General features: G+C 36.6%; 1 protein-coding gene across 1 annotated transcript in view; it reads right to left on the reverse strand.

Annotated features, from left to right (window-relative positions):
* The window catches only part of RNF180 (ring finger protein 180), a 67,791-nt gene that overhangs the window by 12,126 nt on the left and 40,536 nt on the right, over positions 1 to 15,129 (reverse strand). Inside the window, exons 4-5 of the mRNA XM_058825900.1 lie at positions 12,088 to 12,313; positions 7,456 to 7,581 (exon numbers count right to left, since the gene is read on the reverse strand). Coding sequence (XP_058681883.1) covers positions 7,456 to 7,581; positions 12,088 to 12,313 — 352 coding nt within the window. The remainder of the gene's footprint in view (positions 1 to 7,455; positions 7,582 to 12,087; positions 12,314 to 15,129) is intronic.

Genomic DNA, 15,129 nt, shown 5'->3' on the forward strand with positions numbered 1-15,129 from the left:
AAATGCTCCAGGACCAAAGTGAACTTGTGTTTATGTCCAAATTTGGAATGGGCACAGAGCTATCTGTCACTGGTACAGATATATGAAATAGTAATCACAGGCATGTTAGGCAGGAAGAACACTGTACGTGGTTGTCCTGCTCTCTTCTCAATCAACTCATTGACAGTGATGATGTCAACTGATATATCTACCATCTATTATCAATCAAAAATTATTATTTTATAGCAAACAGGGTTTCTGCAAGGTATCAAATCAATGGACTGAACACCAGGCAAACTTAACTTTTTAGTTAAGATGTATTTACACCAGCAGAGCTGAAACTCTTTAGTGGCTACAAACTGCTCTCCTAGACACTGCAGTTCAGTGCTGGGCAAGGATGCACAACATAAAATTTACTAAACGCTAATAGTTAACAGCTATAGCTAACAGCTAATTAAGAATAAAATATAACAATTTTTTCCATATTCCCTGTTCTTCTTGACATAGTTGGCATGGATTATTCTCCACTTCCACTAAAACACATAAAAAACACTTGCTAATTCCTGTCATTGGTGAAGAAAAAAGGCATCTGTGCTTTGACTTGTTCACAGAGACCAATCCAAACCTGAACGAATCATAGAAGAATTTTACACAAAACATAAATATTAAAACCAAGAAATACTTTATGCTCCGAAAAAATTCTGTAATGAAAGACTACCACTTCAAAAACTAGTAATTCAAAGTTTAACATGGTTAAACTAAGATTATGTAGTGTTTTCAATTGTCTCTAGAGAGCAAACAGTAAATACTTACATGCTCTTAATAAATAAATAAAACCCTTTTATAATGGCTTAAATAAAATTGTAACGGAAGACACTATTTTATCAAACTGCAGAACATCTTATAAAACAGGAATACTAAGTACTTTAAAGTTCTTCTTACTCTATCATTCTTCCTCTGACAGTCAAGCTATGAGGAATTGGTTGGGACTGAAAAAATATAAGAACAAGGCAAGCATATTCAATAATTTTCCCTCTCAATCCCAGGGACTTGCATTTCCAGGATCTCTGCTGACAAATGTGGTATCTTTGAGTTTTACAGGAACAAGAATATGTCATTATTTGAGCCCATGCTTTGGGGTAACGATAATTTTATTTAATGTCTTTTAGTTCTTTTACGGAGTCTTAGTTCTTTTATAATGAGGCAGTGAATAACAGCAGCAGATACACTTCTGTCACGCCTTTCATGATCTTAATTGCCGCAATCATCCCCCCTCTTTTACTAATCTCTTTCTTTGTGTGAAGCATTCTAGTCTATTTACATATTCCTCATCAGGAAACAATTTAAAACTGACTTTCTCTTTTATCTTGTCTGTACCCTTCCCGATAACTACCTTATTTTGCGATGAAAGGAAAACAACGTAAACATTGCTGAAGAACACTAGGTACCAAGACAGTCTCCTGCCACTGCTTACACTTGGTTTTAAACTTTATTATCCCAAATATTTTGGTACCATAAGCAAATGTTACATCTTTGTATCTTGTAAAAAATATGCCCGATAATAAAAACTGTCATACAGGACCCATATGATATCTCTTCAGTGAGAAAATTAATCATATATTTCTATTCTGTTTGGTATCTTTTAACTAGCTATTAATGCTTCAAAGGCCTTTCCCTCTTATCCTGAACACAGCTATATTTTATTAAGCATTTTCAGAAAAGGAACACCTTAAAAGCTTTTAGGAATTGTAAGCTGCAGAGTCAAAACTATGATACCTCTAACTCCTCTACAAGTTCATTTGGGTGTCTCTGGTACAGCTGTGGGACCAAGGCTTCATAAGAGAGCCAAGATGTTCCTAGTTTGTCTCACTGACCAGTATGAACACTTAGTTGCAGAACTAAACATGCCAATCTAACATCCATTCAGGGACATGTCAAATGGGGAAAGGCTACTGTACGCTTTTTTTGCCATGGCCTTTTTACCACAATCCTTGGTTTTGATAGTTGTATAATTACAACTATCAATATTCCTGGTACACCAGTCTTAAAATACCATGGTTAAATGGAAACAAGCAATCCTGATGACACATACAAATTAGTTAGAATTTTATTCCCTTCAGTACATTGATGAACCAATAGAGACAAATCAATAAACATAGTTTCTGTGCAGTAAACTACTCTCCTACATAGGCTAGTGCTGGAGGCAGTCTTTAGGACAGGAAAAAGGCTGCAGAACACCCTTTTCAATTAGAATGTAGCTCTGAAGGAGTCCCTAAAGAACAGCCTCTGCAAAACAGCTTAAAAGATAAACAAGGCTATTGATACACAATGTTTTGTACTAACACTGTGGACAAAATAACAGGGAAGGAAGTGGCATATCTGAAGCTGAAACTTAAGACATCTCTGTGGCAATGCCCTTTTAATTTTGAACTTCCCCTTCCATTTTATTTTCCTTTCAGATTGACTTCTACTTGGCAAAGTGCAGAAGGAGAGGCCTAAAGGCTAGCTAAAGCACGGGTGCTCCATGGGACCCAAGGGGAACTCTGGAAAGTTGCCATCAGTGCCATCAGTGGAGCTGACCTAAGACACTCAACCAGCAGACTTGGATTGTGTCTTTTCTGTATTAGTGTACTATAAGCCTAACAGATACTCTGAGACAACACTTTGCAGTGGTGCGTGTCTTTTTTAGGCAGAAAATTCACTTTATGTGAAGACTGCAGATTGCAAATGCGTTTTGTGAGGAATAGATGTGTGCAAATCAACTTCTTGTGATTTCACAAGCTCTACTGAAGAATCTTATGAGGAGAGGCTGAGGGAGTTGGGCCTGTTTAGTCTGGAGAGGAGAAGACTGAGAGAGAAACTCAATAACACATATAAATATCCCAAAGGTGGGTGCCAAGAGGATGATGCCAGACTGTTCAGTGGTGTCCAGAGAAATGGAGGACCACTGAAAGGAGCAATGGTCATAAACTAAAACACAAGAAGTTCCACCTCAACATGAGGAAGAACTTTGTGTTGAGGGTGGCAGAGCACTGGAACAGGCTGCCCAGGGAGGTAGTAGAGTCTCCCTTTCCAGAGACATTCAAAACTCACCTGGATGAGTTCCTGTGTCACCTGCTCTGGGTGATCCTGATGGGATGGAAAAGTAGAACTTGAGAAAAATAATCCAAAATAAGGATTATTCTGGGAGACTTCTGCCAGCATTACTCTTTATAGCTAAAATTAAATGCTGCACCTTCTATTTTCAGTAATACCTATCTTTTCCTCTCAAAAGATCACAGTACTTGAACTTGAAAACCAGTATCACTTTTTTTTATTCTTTCAAACAAGAAACTATGAACTTAAAACCTATAATTTTTCTGTTTTTAAAATCCTGCCTTTGTTGCCTATCAAACTGAAATCACAATAACAAGAATCTTGAATCAAGAAAGTAAATTTTATTATTGTACCCCAATTTTAAAGACAGATACAAAGAAATGTACCAACAGGTATTATTAGGAGCTTTCTCTAAAGGAAATTGTTCACCATTTTCTCTAGAGTGATTACATAAAAGGACATGGCAGATGTGACCTACTGAGGTGGTGATAATTTCCGCCTGGTTTTAGTAGGCTCGGAACACATTCTATTGTACAATCCTTGACTGATGCGGAAGTCAATCTTTTCATTAAGTATCTAAAGAGATGAGATCAGGAAAGAATCTCCACAGATTTCATAGTATGCAACACTGGGGAATGTTTTGTAGATTAAGCATTTGAAAAGACAGAAATAAACACTATTTTTAACTAGACTTTCAATTTAATTGCCATATTTTAAACAAAAACATCAGCAACAGTAACAGTTAGAAGGGACTCATATTAGCCTAGTAATAATTGCAATTTCAAATAGTCACCAACAGCTGTAATTCAGAGGTTTCATAATCCCCTTCTCCTGTTCTGACAACCTACCTCTACTTTTCTTGAGCCATCTCTACAACCTTACTCTATAGTGGGCAGTCAGCATCCATCTACAATGCTACCATTATTATCCCGACTACTTTATCCTCTATCTCTTCAATATATTTCTATCTCACACTTATGCAAAAGCTTTTGAAATAACACATTTAGACCCTTAGTATACTAAATGTCTAAATATTTAAATATTAATTCATATTAATTCATATTAATTTAATTTAATATTAAATATTAATTTAAATATATTTAAATATTTAATTTCCGCACTTGATTACATCAAAATCATTGTCAAATTAAGTATCATATTTGCAATTTAAATTATCCTAATCATTTATTTTAGCCCGTATTTGTATACAAAATCACTTTTGGAGACTTACCCTTAGTTGGTGAACTTCCTGTCATTGTACAGTGCACAGAATGCAATTCCACTTTAATGGCATACAAAGGCCATACTTAAGTTATTCAACTATGAATATATGATAATAGGATCCAATTGAGTGTATTTACTATTTAACTCTCCTGTTCAAATGACACTGTTTATCTGTTTTAAAATCTACTTGAGGAAGCCATTAATTGAAATGCTATTTCTATTGTGGAATAACATTTTTTTAAAGTTGCCAGTACTCAAAAGGATAACTAATATAATATCTTTGTTTGTTTCATATGAAACAGAAGGTATTTTAGAGAAATACTTAAAATCAGCTTGTTAACTTTTCTATGTATTAAAAATCTGAATGGGAAAAGAAGAATTGCTTTCCTTCTTGAATAGTGTTTCCATTTTATGATTAACTTATCCGTGACCAAACACAGCACACCATATAGAGAGCAATACCATAAGTAATGTTTATGAAACAAATGGGAATTCTATTGATTATCTCATTGGAAAAAAAAAAAATACAGGGCAATACAAGGGGAAACTAATCTGGAGCAATTTTCATCAGCTTAAAGCCTGATAGTGCTGCAGTGCTGAGGTTTCTTTTTGTGTAAGAACTGAAAAGCTATGGTTGGTTGTATTATTAAAGATAATTCTACATTCCTTGTAGAAAATCTCATATGAAAGAAGACCCACATGTAGATTACCAAATATATTTAGCTTAGTGAATCAGTTCAGGAAAAAAATAAGGAAAAAGAGGAAGTGCTTGATATTATCTATCAGCCCTGCAATGTTCAGAAAGTCCAAATTAGTTAACCTGATAAATCTTGTAAATAATCTAGACTTCCTAACTGTCATCTTTCTCTCCTCATATCCCAGTCTAGTTCTGAGGTCTGATTTTATCTAGCATCTCTAATGAGTGATTTACTGGTTAAGGTATACTATTTTTGTATCTGTGATAGTAAAATGATGTTGTGAAAGGGGTTTTACTATTTTTGTATCTGTGATAGTAAAATGATGTTGTGAAAGGGGTTTTGTCACAATGAAAGCTGGAATCATATGAAAAGGACTTCTAGATTCTCAGTGAACATTGGACCTGCTGGATATGAAGGTAAAAGAGCACATGTATTTCTAACATGGGTACATTTCTTCTTCGACAGTTTCTTCTTTGACAATGTATTGCAGTATTTGACAGTGCACTCTTATATAGAAGTCGTTATTTTCACATTCAAATTTACAAGATTTCATTGCTTTCTAAGCACTGTAATCATATCCCTCTTCACTCCAGTCACTCTACTCATGTACCCATCCTATTTCTTTTCCCATTCTTTATATTTGTCTTCTGAAATTCTAACATCTTATTAGGCTATTAGGTTCTTAGTAAAAAGAGAATTAATTTAAGTACCCTCTTTATCCCTTCAGATCTCAGTGGCACCACAGTTTGCATTTGCAATGGAATCTAATATGGTGTCAGAAGACTTTTGCTGCCATTATTTTCAGTATTTTATGCTTGTTAAGCTCCTAGAAGCCTCCTGAGCCAGAGAACACATGCAATTATGAAAACCAAATATGGAACTTTAGGTGTTGCCAAACACAATTTAGATATAAGCCCAAACAAATAGTCCAGGAAGAAAATACTATATATTTGCATTTTGAAAGCACACAAACATGCAGTAGTTTTTACTGAAATAAAGTCAGAAGAGAAACATGGCACCAACCGTTTTATTTAGGAATTCAAAGACAAAGTTTCAGACAGCTTTCTGGTTTGTGTGTCATATTAACTAGATCTAACCATGGTCCCATTTAGTGTGGGACTTTTAGGCTACCCTTTGGAGACACATAATTCCAGCATTCAAAATTACCTCTGCTGAACAATATGGCAAATTTTCAGGCAGAGCAATACTGAAGCTGTATGACCTCTCCAGATCTTTCTTTTACTTCTAATCATTTATGCTTTGTACAATACTTAGCATTGTGAAATATATTTATATAAAGCATAATTCATATAACACTACAAAACATAAAGGAACTATGTCATATACATAATATATATTAAAATAAACCAATAAACTCAGCATTAACAATCATATCACAGTAATTCCTATTGGAGAAAATAAATAGTCATCTTAGTTCATCCTGCCAACAGTTTGTTCTCTGAGTAACATCAAAGATAATTTACCAATCCTCAGACTTCTCAAGTCTGCTATTTTTGATAGCCAGGAACATTTCTTGATATTTTTAGTATCAAATTGTGGCCTTACATGACATGATTTTATAACTGGAGTACCAGAATTTATCAAAATTTCACCTTTACAAAGGCCTGGGTAGACTTATACAAGGAATATAAAATGGAAGTTCTGTTTTATTTTTTTCCACGTACTTTTAGAAGCAATCTGTTGTTACAAACAGGAAAAGTATATCTGCACACAAGACTCAGCACTATGAAAAATGTATGCTAGTAACTATATAAGTAAATATACAGGAGGCCTGGTGAAGAAAGGCCATTTGACTGAAAACAGGGAAATATAGGTAAACAGTGAATCCTGCATTTCGGAGGTCTAACTTAAATGTTGTTCAGTCAATAATCACTTAATCATGAAAATGTTTAAGTGTTAAAGTAGCAACAAGACGACTTTCTTTCCTCATATAATAAAGAGAAAATGAAACTAAAACACTCATACCCATTACTTTATTTTGTAAGCATTATGTATGGAATAATCTACGTTATTCAAAAACTTTTTGTTTGACTTCTCTCATAATAGACTGATTCTGGCTTTTTTTTTTTTTTTTTTTTGAGCGGTCTTTATTGACCACACTCAGAACTAGTAACTTTTTTCCTAGAGTAATTTTCTTTATTCCACTATGTAGAGACAAACTCTTCTAAGGAGGAAGCTTCATAAAATTATCCTGATAATGTGCACAGAATTAAAGATTCAAAAATAAATGAAAATGTACACACACAATTGTCTTTTTACAGTTCACAGTTTATCTTTAGATTCAGAGCATTGTGTATGAATCACCCACGAGAATTAAACTCCTCTCTACTTTAAGAATCATCCGTCTGTTTGCCAATGGCATGCATTAATTACAGTCTTATTTTCAAATATTACACTTGAGATTGAATGATATTTAGACAAAAATAAAAAATCTTACCTTCAAGAACTCTGAATGCTTTCTTGCAGCTTGGTAGAGGCCATTTAGCAGAATTGGATTTTTGAAAATTTTCCTTTAGATTCAAATATTCCATAGGGAAAAAGGATCTGGTAGAGTTATTCAGATCTACAATAATTAAGGGGAAAGAATACATACATCAATGCTCTAAACAAAGTGATAATTTGCATAAATTTAAACAAAATAAAAATGCCATACCTACTGTGTAATCCTTCTTCTGATTATAACACCTAATTTTTTTAAAAAATCACATTTACCCAAGCATTTCCATATATAGTAAGAGCAAGTTTTAAACATTCTGTTTCTTTGGAAAAAAAATATTAGAAAAGATAATGTCAAGTTCTGACAAAATTATGTATTTAAGAAATCAAGCTATTTAACTTACAAAACTATGACCTCTATGAAGAAAAATTATATCCATAAAAATGACTGTGATATTAATTCTCAGTTCATATTGCTTTTTGTTTAATATCACCACTCAGTAACAGTAATGCAAAGGAAGGGGAAGAGCCTGAAATATTTTTGAGATTTTTAAAAATACTTTGGATTAACAGGAACTAAGAAAACATTTGTAGGATGTTTCATGACACATTGGAGGAGTTGGCATTATGTACTAACCTCAAGAAAACATCTTCTCAGGGTGTAATTTGGTGAAATACCTGCATGATTGCAACTCAAAGACTGCCAAACTAATCTATCCATAGCAATGCAATCGAAAACAATTAAAAAACAACAGTATTTTCCTACCATAGAATTGATCTGCTGATAGCAAACAGGGCTGCTAACCTAGTACTTAACAGGAAAATCTCCAACCCCCTGCCCATCAAACCTCTCACAAGTTGTGTCTCCAAACCAAGATGGCTCAGGTAAATATTAATAGTAGCTGTTACCATAATTCTTCTTGTACCTTCAAAGTAAGAAAAGACATGCACTGTTTTTTTTTGAGAAGGCTTATTACTTTATGTAATGGAACATACTTTTATAATAATAAATATTTTATGAAATGATGAAATATTTTTCTCTGCAAAAAAAAGAAGAAAAATTCTTTTGCTTCCAGTAGTTTTTCTGTGTAAGATGATGATATTAGCAGATTTGAAGTAAAAAATCCATGCTAGTCTGATTTTAAAAATTATCCTTTACTTCACCATGTCACAATGCAGGTGGAATGAGGCTACACAACACATGAAGAGCACAGAATTTTCAGATTTTCTCTCTCATTATTTGGAAATAGAGCTACTGCACACACATACTGCTGTTGCTGGAGGTGAAAAGGCCTTTTTCTCTTCTAAATGTAAAATGAACAAACATTTTTCACCGGTGTTTTTAAATTTTTATGAAAAAGCTATATATGCTACTGAACATATTTGGATTAAGTACTATTCAGATCCAGGCTTCTGATGAGACTCTGCTTGCCTCTCATAGCATAGACAGAGAACATTTTAATTTCTGCTACAGACAGACAGACAGACAGTTCTTTCAATTTTATTCAAATTTAAATACTGAAACCTCTGGTGAGGCATCATATTCCTGTTTTTCACAAAAGGCAATTGTGACAAGCCTTACTGGCTTGTAGAAGGCTGCTTGGCTAGGCTTTCAATGAAAGATCCCCTCAGGCTGGCCAGGTCACCTGTCCTGTACTTATATGACCCTATTTCCCTGCCATGTCCATGCCTGGACCTCCTTTGCACAACTGCTACCCTCAATCTGCATTTTTCCAAAGTGGTGGATTTATTGCACCTGAGAGTCAGATCTGGCGCTTCTTGCAAAAAACATAAATGAAACTTTGTATGAATGGAAGTGTAGAAGATTGCTCTTCCCTGGTAAGCAAAACATGTAAAAGATACTTGGTAACTTAGAAAATTGCTCGGTGGAATCAGCTCCAGAGCTGTTTTCTTAGCTGTATCCTGGGCACGCTATCATCTGATCCGATGTGAGTTTATCCCGATGGGAGAAGGGCTTCTAAGAAAGCCTTTAAGAAAGATGGGAATGCATAGTAAACACCATCAGAGCAACCTGTATGGACTGGAACTCATGCTTAAGGGATCCTGTAAACAAAGCTCAGTTGATCAAGGCAACTGGCCAGAGGAATTACCTTTGCGAGTCAAATACGGCTTTGTAGCTCTCAAATACTGTTCTTCTCCATTACTGATGGATAATATTTATTTTTTTTTTACACATTACATGCATCCTTCTGTTGCAGTTATGTTCAGTCTGGAAAACTGTACAAGCTAAAAAGTGAACTCCTGAATATATCCTTAATATGCACATATGCAAATGGAAAGCTGCAGAAAGCATCCAAAATAAATTAGTGAGGGAAATAAGACATCCCAGCTGCAGTATTAGAGAAGTATGTAAAGATTATAAGCAACTTTGCTTTGCTGCCTGCACAAACCTATAGCAGCAGTGACCAGCATAACTTTTAGAAGGATTAATAACTCTTCTGAGTGAAAAAAAAAACAACAAGACTATGCTTTGCATTGCTCTGGTACCATCCATCTTCTTAATGTATTGATTTTACTAATTTCTCTAAGGATACAATATCATCATCAATACCCCTTAGTTAATTTAAAAATTGTTCAGTATGCTATGCACTGGAAAATTTCAAAACAATTTTTTTAATATATATAACAAAACAAAGCTAAATGAGCATCCCTATTTTTAAATAGATAGCTAAGTCAAGCACATATTTCTGTATACTGAATAGCAATATACAAATAGCTGCAGATTTCTCTCATTTGAAGTTGTTAATACAAAACATATTATATACTCTTATGGTCCACTATTTATAGTAGACTCTACTTACATATCTCTGACACCATATTTCCTCCTTAGCCACATAAATATTTGCCCTCAAAAAAGCTACATACCTATTTAATATTTTAGCAGGGTGGGTAAGGCTGAATGGAATGTCTTGAGAACAGCTAGTCCAACCTGCTCAAGCAGGGTCAGCTACACAGGTACCCAGAACCATGTCCAGGTGGGTTTGATGGGTATTCCACAGCCTCTCCGACCAGCCTGTTTGATACCCTCACATGAAAAAAAGTGCTTTCTTGTGTTCAGATGAGATCTCATGTATTTCATTTTGTGCCAAATGCCTCTTGTGCTGGCACTCAGAAAAATCTGGCTCCTTCTTCTTCATTCCCTCCCACCTGGCATTTTTTCACATTGTACGTTAAGTACTTAAAGGCTACAAATAATCCTGGTAATATTTCATTTAGATAACTGTAACATGTTGAAAAGTTTTACAAATACATTTTAGAAAGCACATTTATTCTCCTTTTGTGCTCTCCCGGTAGTAATTTTCTGCAGCAAATCTGCTAAATTGCTTTTTTAAAATTTAAATAGCTGTAGAAAAACCTAATTCTCTATCAGTGAAACACACTTCATCTGTACATCAAATTGAAGGGAGCATCAAACATTAGGGAAATGAAGTGAGAACAGCTTGAAATCTCTATACACCAGATAGGCAGGGGGTTGAGAGTGCTCAGGCTGCAGCTTTCCATCCATTTTCTCTGCTGCACTACAGTCAGTGCAGGGATAGCCAGTCTCTATCCCCGGCCATCAGCAGCTGCTCAGTGAATCATCTTGGGGCAACAGGTTCATCTGAAGAATGCCTCCTTCCCACCCAAATGAGTTATTTATTCCAGTCAGTTCCTCAAACTGACCTGCCATCAAATCATACAAAGTTATGCCTGTACAAAGGCAGAGTCTGTGCACAACCAGAAACAGAAGGTGGGCAGCTCTGCTGATCAGTGTGAAATCATACTTCAGTCTGCATCCCTAACCTCTCATCATCACAGCATTCACAACAGCTTAAAGAGGATCTCTGCAAGATCTCAGTAGCATCTAAAATGAAACAAACACTCCTGCGTGGCTGAATCATTTCCATTACTTTGTGATCTGTCTATACACAGTTTTAAGTGCTGCAAATAACCTAACTCCTGATACCATAGTGCAATTTTATCAATGGTACTTGAATCTACCATAAAAGTTTTGGACATGAAAGAATGACTCATGCTGTTCCAGATATTCTATCTGCAGGACTACTTAACCCTCCTCTATTTCTATACCCAACATGACACCAAACACCCCCTAGCCACCATATTTTCCTCCTGTTAAGAGTAAGGAACACAGGAGATGAGGGTATAAGAGGCTAGGATGGGAGAATTTGAGAAGACTATCAAGGGTTCTGCCAGCCTTTATTTTCACTTGTGTCCAAATTTAACGTCATAAATGAAAAGAGCACTTTTTTAATGTGCCATTAAATGAGCAATTTTAAAAACACTTTTCCAGTGGAATAGTTTGAAAAATGTTTATTATGTTTAAAGCTTGTTATTATTCAGGAAGAAGAAACAAAAGAAATCTACCAGAATTCTACCAGAAAAGAAAACTACCAGAATCTCACTTCTAAAATAAAGTTTATAAGCACATGTCCTGAATAGCTTCTTGACATTGAAGAGAACCTGCATGGAATGTTCTTAGGAGGAATTAAATGGAAAGAAAAATCTCACAGTGGATTAACATTACCAAAACTTGCTCTGAACGCATATAGGAAGGAAAAGTGCAAACATGGGTACTTTTTTTTACTATGGGTATAAACTTTCATTTTTATACCTGTCTGGAAAAAGACTGTGGCAATTGTAGTACGACATAGTGGACATGGAGTGCTGGCTGGATTGTCTTTGGCAAGCATCCTTAAGCAAGGTTCACAAAAGATATGGTGGCATGGATAGCACATGTAAGGATTGAAATAAACATCCAGACACACAGCACAGAGATAGCTTTCTTTATCTTGTCTGAGTTCATGCTCATCATCTGTATGCAGGTTATCATTTTCAGGCTGCAAGAAGAAAAAGAGAACATATTTTCACATTCAGCTCATAACTATTTTTGATAAACCAATTGTCTGGAAGGTCATTTTCAGTAATGCTTAAGAAGATAGTACACACAGGTGATATTCTTAAATTTAATACCAGTTACTTTTAACAAGATGATAAAACATAAAACAGGAATGTCAGAAAAAGTCTTCAGTGGAAAAGACAAAAAATCACAAGACAGTAAAAGAAGGAAGTAATAAAACCAAAAAGGCTGTCTAAAACTGTATTATGATCAGTTTTCTTCTTTTAAAATGAATTTTAACAATCTATATTTATCTTCATTGCAAAAATCACAGAAACATAGAATGGTGTGGCTTGAATGGGACCTTAAAGATCAACTAGTTCCTACCCTCCTGCCATGTGCAGGACACCTTTCACAAGACCAGGCTGATCAGAGCTCCATCCAGCCTGGCCTTGAACATTTCTGATAGTGCTGCATGCACAACTTCTCTGGGTAACCTGTTCCAGTGCCTCACCACCCTCACAGTAAAGAATTTTTACCTAATATCAGATCTAAACATACCCTATTGCAGTCTGAAGTCATTCCCCCCTGTTCTATCACTACATGCCCTTGTAAATAGTCTCCCCATCTTTCTTGTAGGCTCCCTTCAGGAACTGAAAGGCAACAATTACGTCACCTTTAAGCCTTCCCTTTTCCAACAAAATACACAACAAACCAAGCACACTTTGAACAAACCATATACTCAGTCTTTCCTCATAAGACAGGTACTCCATCCCTCTGATTATATTTCTAGCCCTCATATCAACCTGCTCCAGCAGGTCCATGTCCTTTCTGTGCTGGGACCCCAGAGCTGATGCAGCTCTGCAGGTGGGGTCTCAGCAGAGCAGAGCAGAGGGGCAGAATCCCCTCCCTGGCCCTGCTGCCCACGCTGCTCTGGATGCAGCCCAGGACACGTTTGGCTCTCTGGGCTGGGAGTGCCCATGGCTGGGTCATGTCCAGCCTCTCACCCACCAGCACCCCCAAGCCCCTCTGGACAGGGCTCTCTTGATCCCTTCATGCCTCAACCCTCATACAGCACTTGCTCCAGTCAGGTCTAGTACATTTCACTTGGTCTTATTAAACACTCATGAGATTTCTGTATGCCCACTTTTTGAGCTTGTTCACGCTCCTCTGGATGGTATCCCATCCTTCAGGTGTAAAAATACCTTTACTTTGCCAAGAAAGTCAATGCAAAATAAAAATCTCTAAAAATAAACTGTGGATTGTTCTGCCTTTGAAAAGTAATTTGTGAAGGGCATGTTCCAGCAAGAATGAGCTGCAACTTTGTTACTACAAAGTTGTATTTATTACTACAAAGCACAATATAAACCTTAGGGCAGAAAGTCTAGGAACCCCTACTATCTTTGGTAACTGCTTGCTTTTGTCAGCACATGTGCTTCGAATTTCTTTGCACTGCTTTATTTGCAGGAAGACATAGCTGGACTTCCCAAATGGTGCTCATCCCATATGAATGTAACAACTTGTGTGTATTGACATGCTCCTGCTTTGCTCTTGTAAAATGACTGAACTCTCACAAGTAAACTGAATATCTGGTATTAATGGCACTCTGGGTTTTTGGATGCCATGATTTAGGAATGGTACTCCTCAATTTAGTGCTCCCAGTGAGAATCTCCAAACCATGTGCCACTCACTTGCTCCCCCTCCCCTCTTCGGAAGGCTGGAGGAGTATTGGAGGCATGAAAGGTAAAGATCAGGGGTTGAGATAAGAACAATTTACTGGGAATGGCAATGAGATGAGAAAATTAACAGTAACAGCAACAATACTAAAGGCAGAGAGTATAAGAAAAAAACCCTGTTACTGCTCCCTGTGGCAAGAGATAGAGGCAGACCCTGACAAGAGATAAATATCCCACTACTCCCTCTGGCTCAGAACCAGTGCCACCTGACTGGCCCCTCCAGCTTGGAACCGATGTTATCCAACTGCTCCCTCTGGCTCAGAACCTGCACCTCGCTTACTCAACTGGAAGCAAACCCTTCTCTTTGGAATATACTCCCTTCCCGTGACCCCAGCAATAATATGAGGTGGAATAGAACAATCCTCCTAGGTCTTAGCCATGACCCCTCCTGGCTACTGCTGATTGGAATTCTATTCTGCCGCTATTCCAATTGGAATGAGGATATTAGCTTAAAGAAGAAACCAATTTTTTCATCTTTATGGGAGACACTCAGGAGAAACTTACTATGCTCTACCTCTTCTATCCATCTTGTTTGTTTCTGTTTTTGGTTTTCTCTTTCACTGCTCACAGAACCCAATATAGTCCAATAACCAAGAGATCCACCACGAAAAAAAACAAGATAGGAGCATATCAAGACACTTCAGAGTGTCAAAACTCTTCCCTCATGCCCCTTACTCTAAACTCCCAGTCCTTGCCTCCTCTTTACAGCTGCAGTGGGAAGCGATAGAGAAGCTTTGGTGGGTGCCTGGTATCCATCCAGGGTCAATCCACCACACTCTGTATTACAGAGGAGACCTCTGACACTCATAGGCCATGACAGACCACTACTACCTGACACTGGTACCAAAAGTTAATGACAATCGCTAATATTGTGGTTACTGTAGATATGGGAATCTCTAGATGTTTCCGAGAAGATTACATTTATGGCTTATACTGGTTTGAATCACTGTGTCTGTCATTACTCCCAAAGAGTATCTCTATTGGAGATACCGAACTCTGCAAACAGTGAATAAGTTCTGAACAGTATGGGTACTGTGGATTGCATTAAAAATATAGAACAGAAATATTTAGCCAGGATGCA

This window comes from Poecile atricapillus, chromosome Z (assembly GCF_030490865.1).
Source record: "Poecile atricapillus isolate bPoeAtr1 chromosome Z, bPoeAtr1.hap1, whole genome shotgun sequence".
Taxonomy (NCBI): domain Eukaryota; kingdom Metazoa; phylum Chordata; class Aves; order Passeriformes; family Paridae; genus Poecile; species Poecile atricapillus.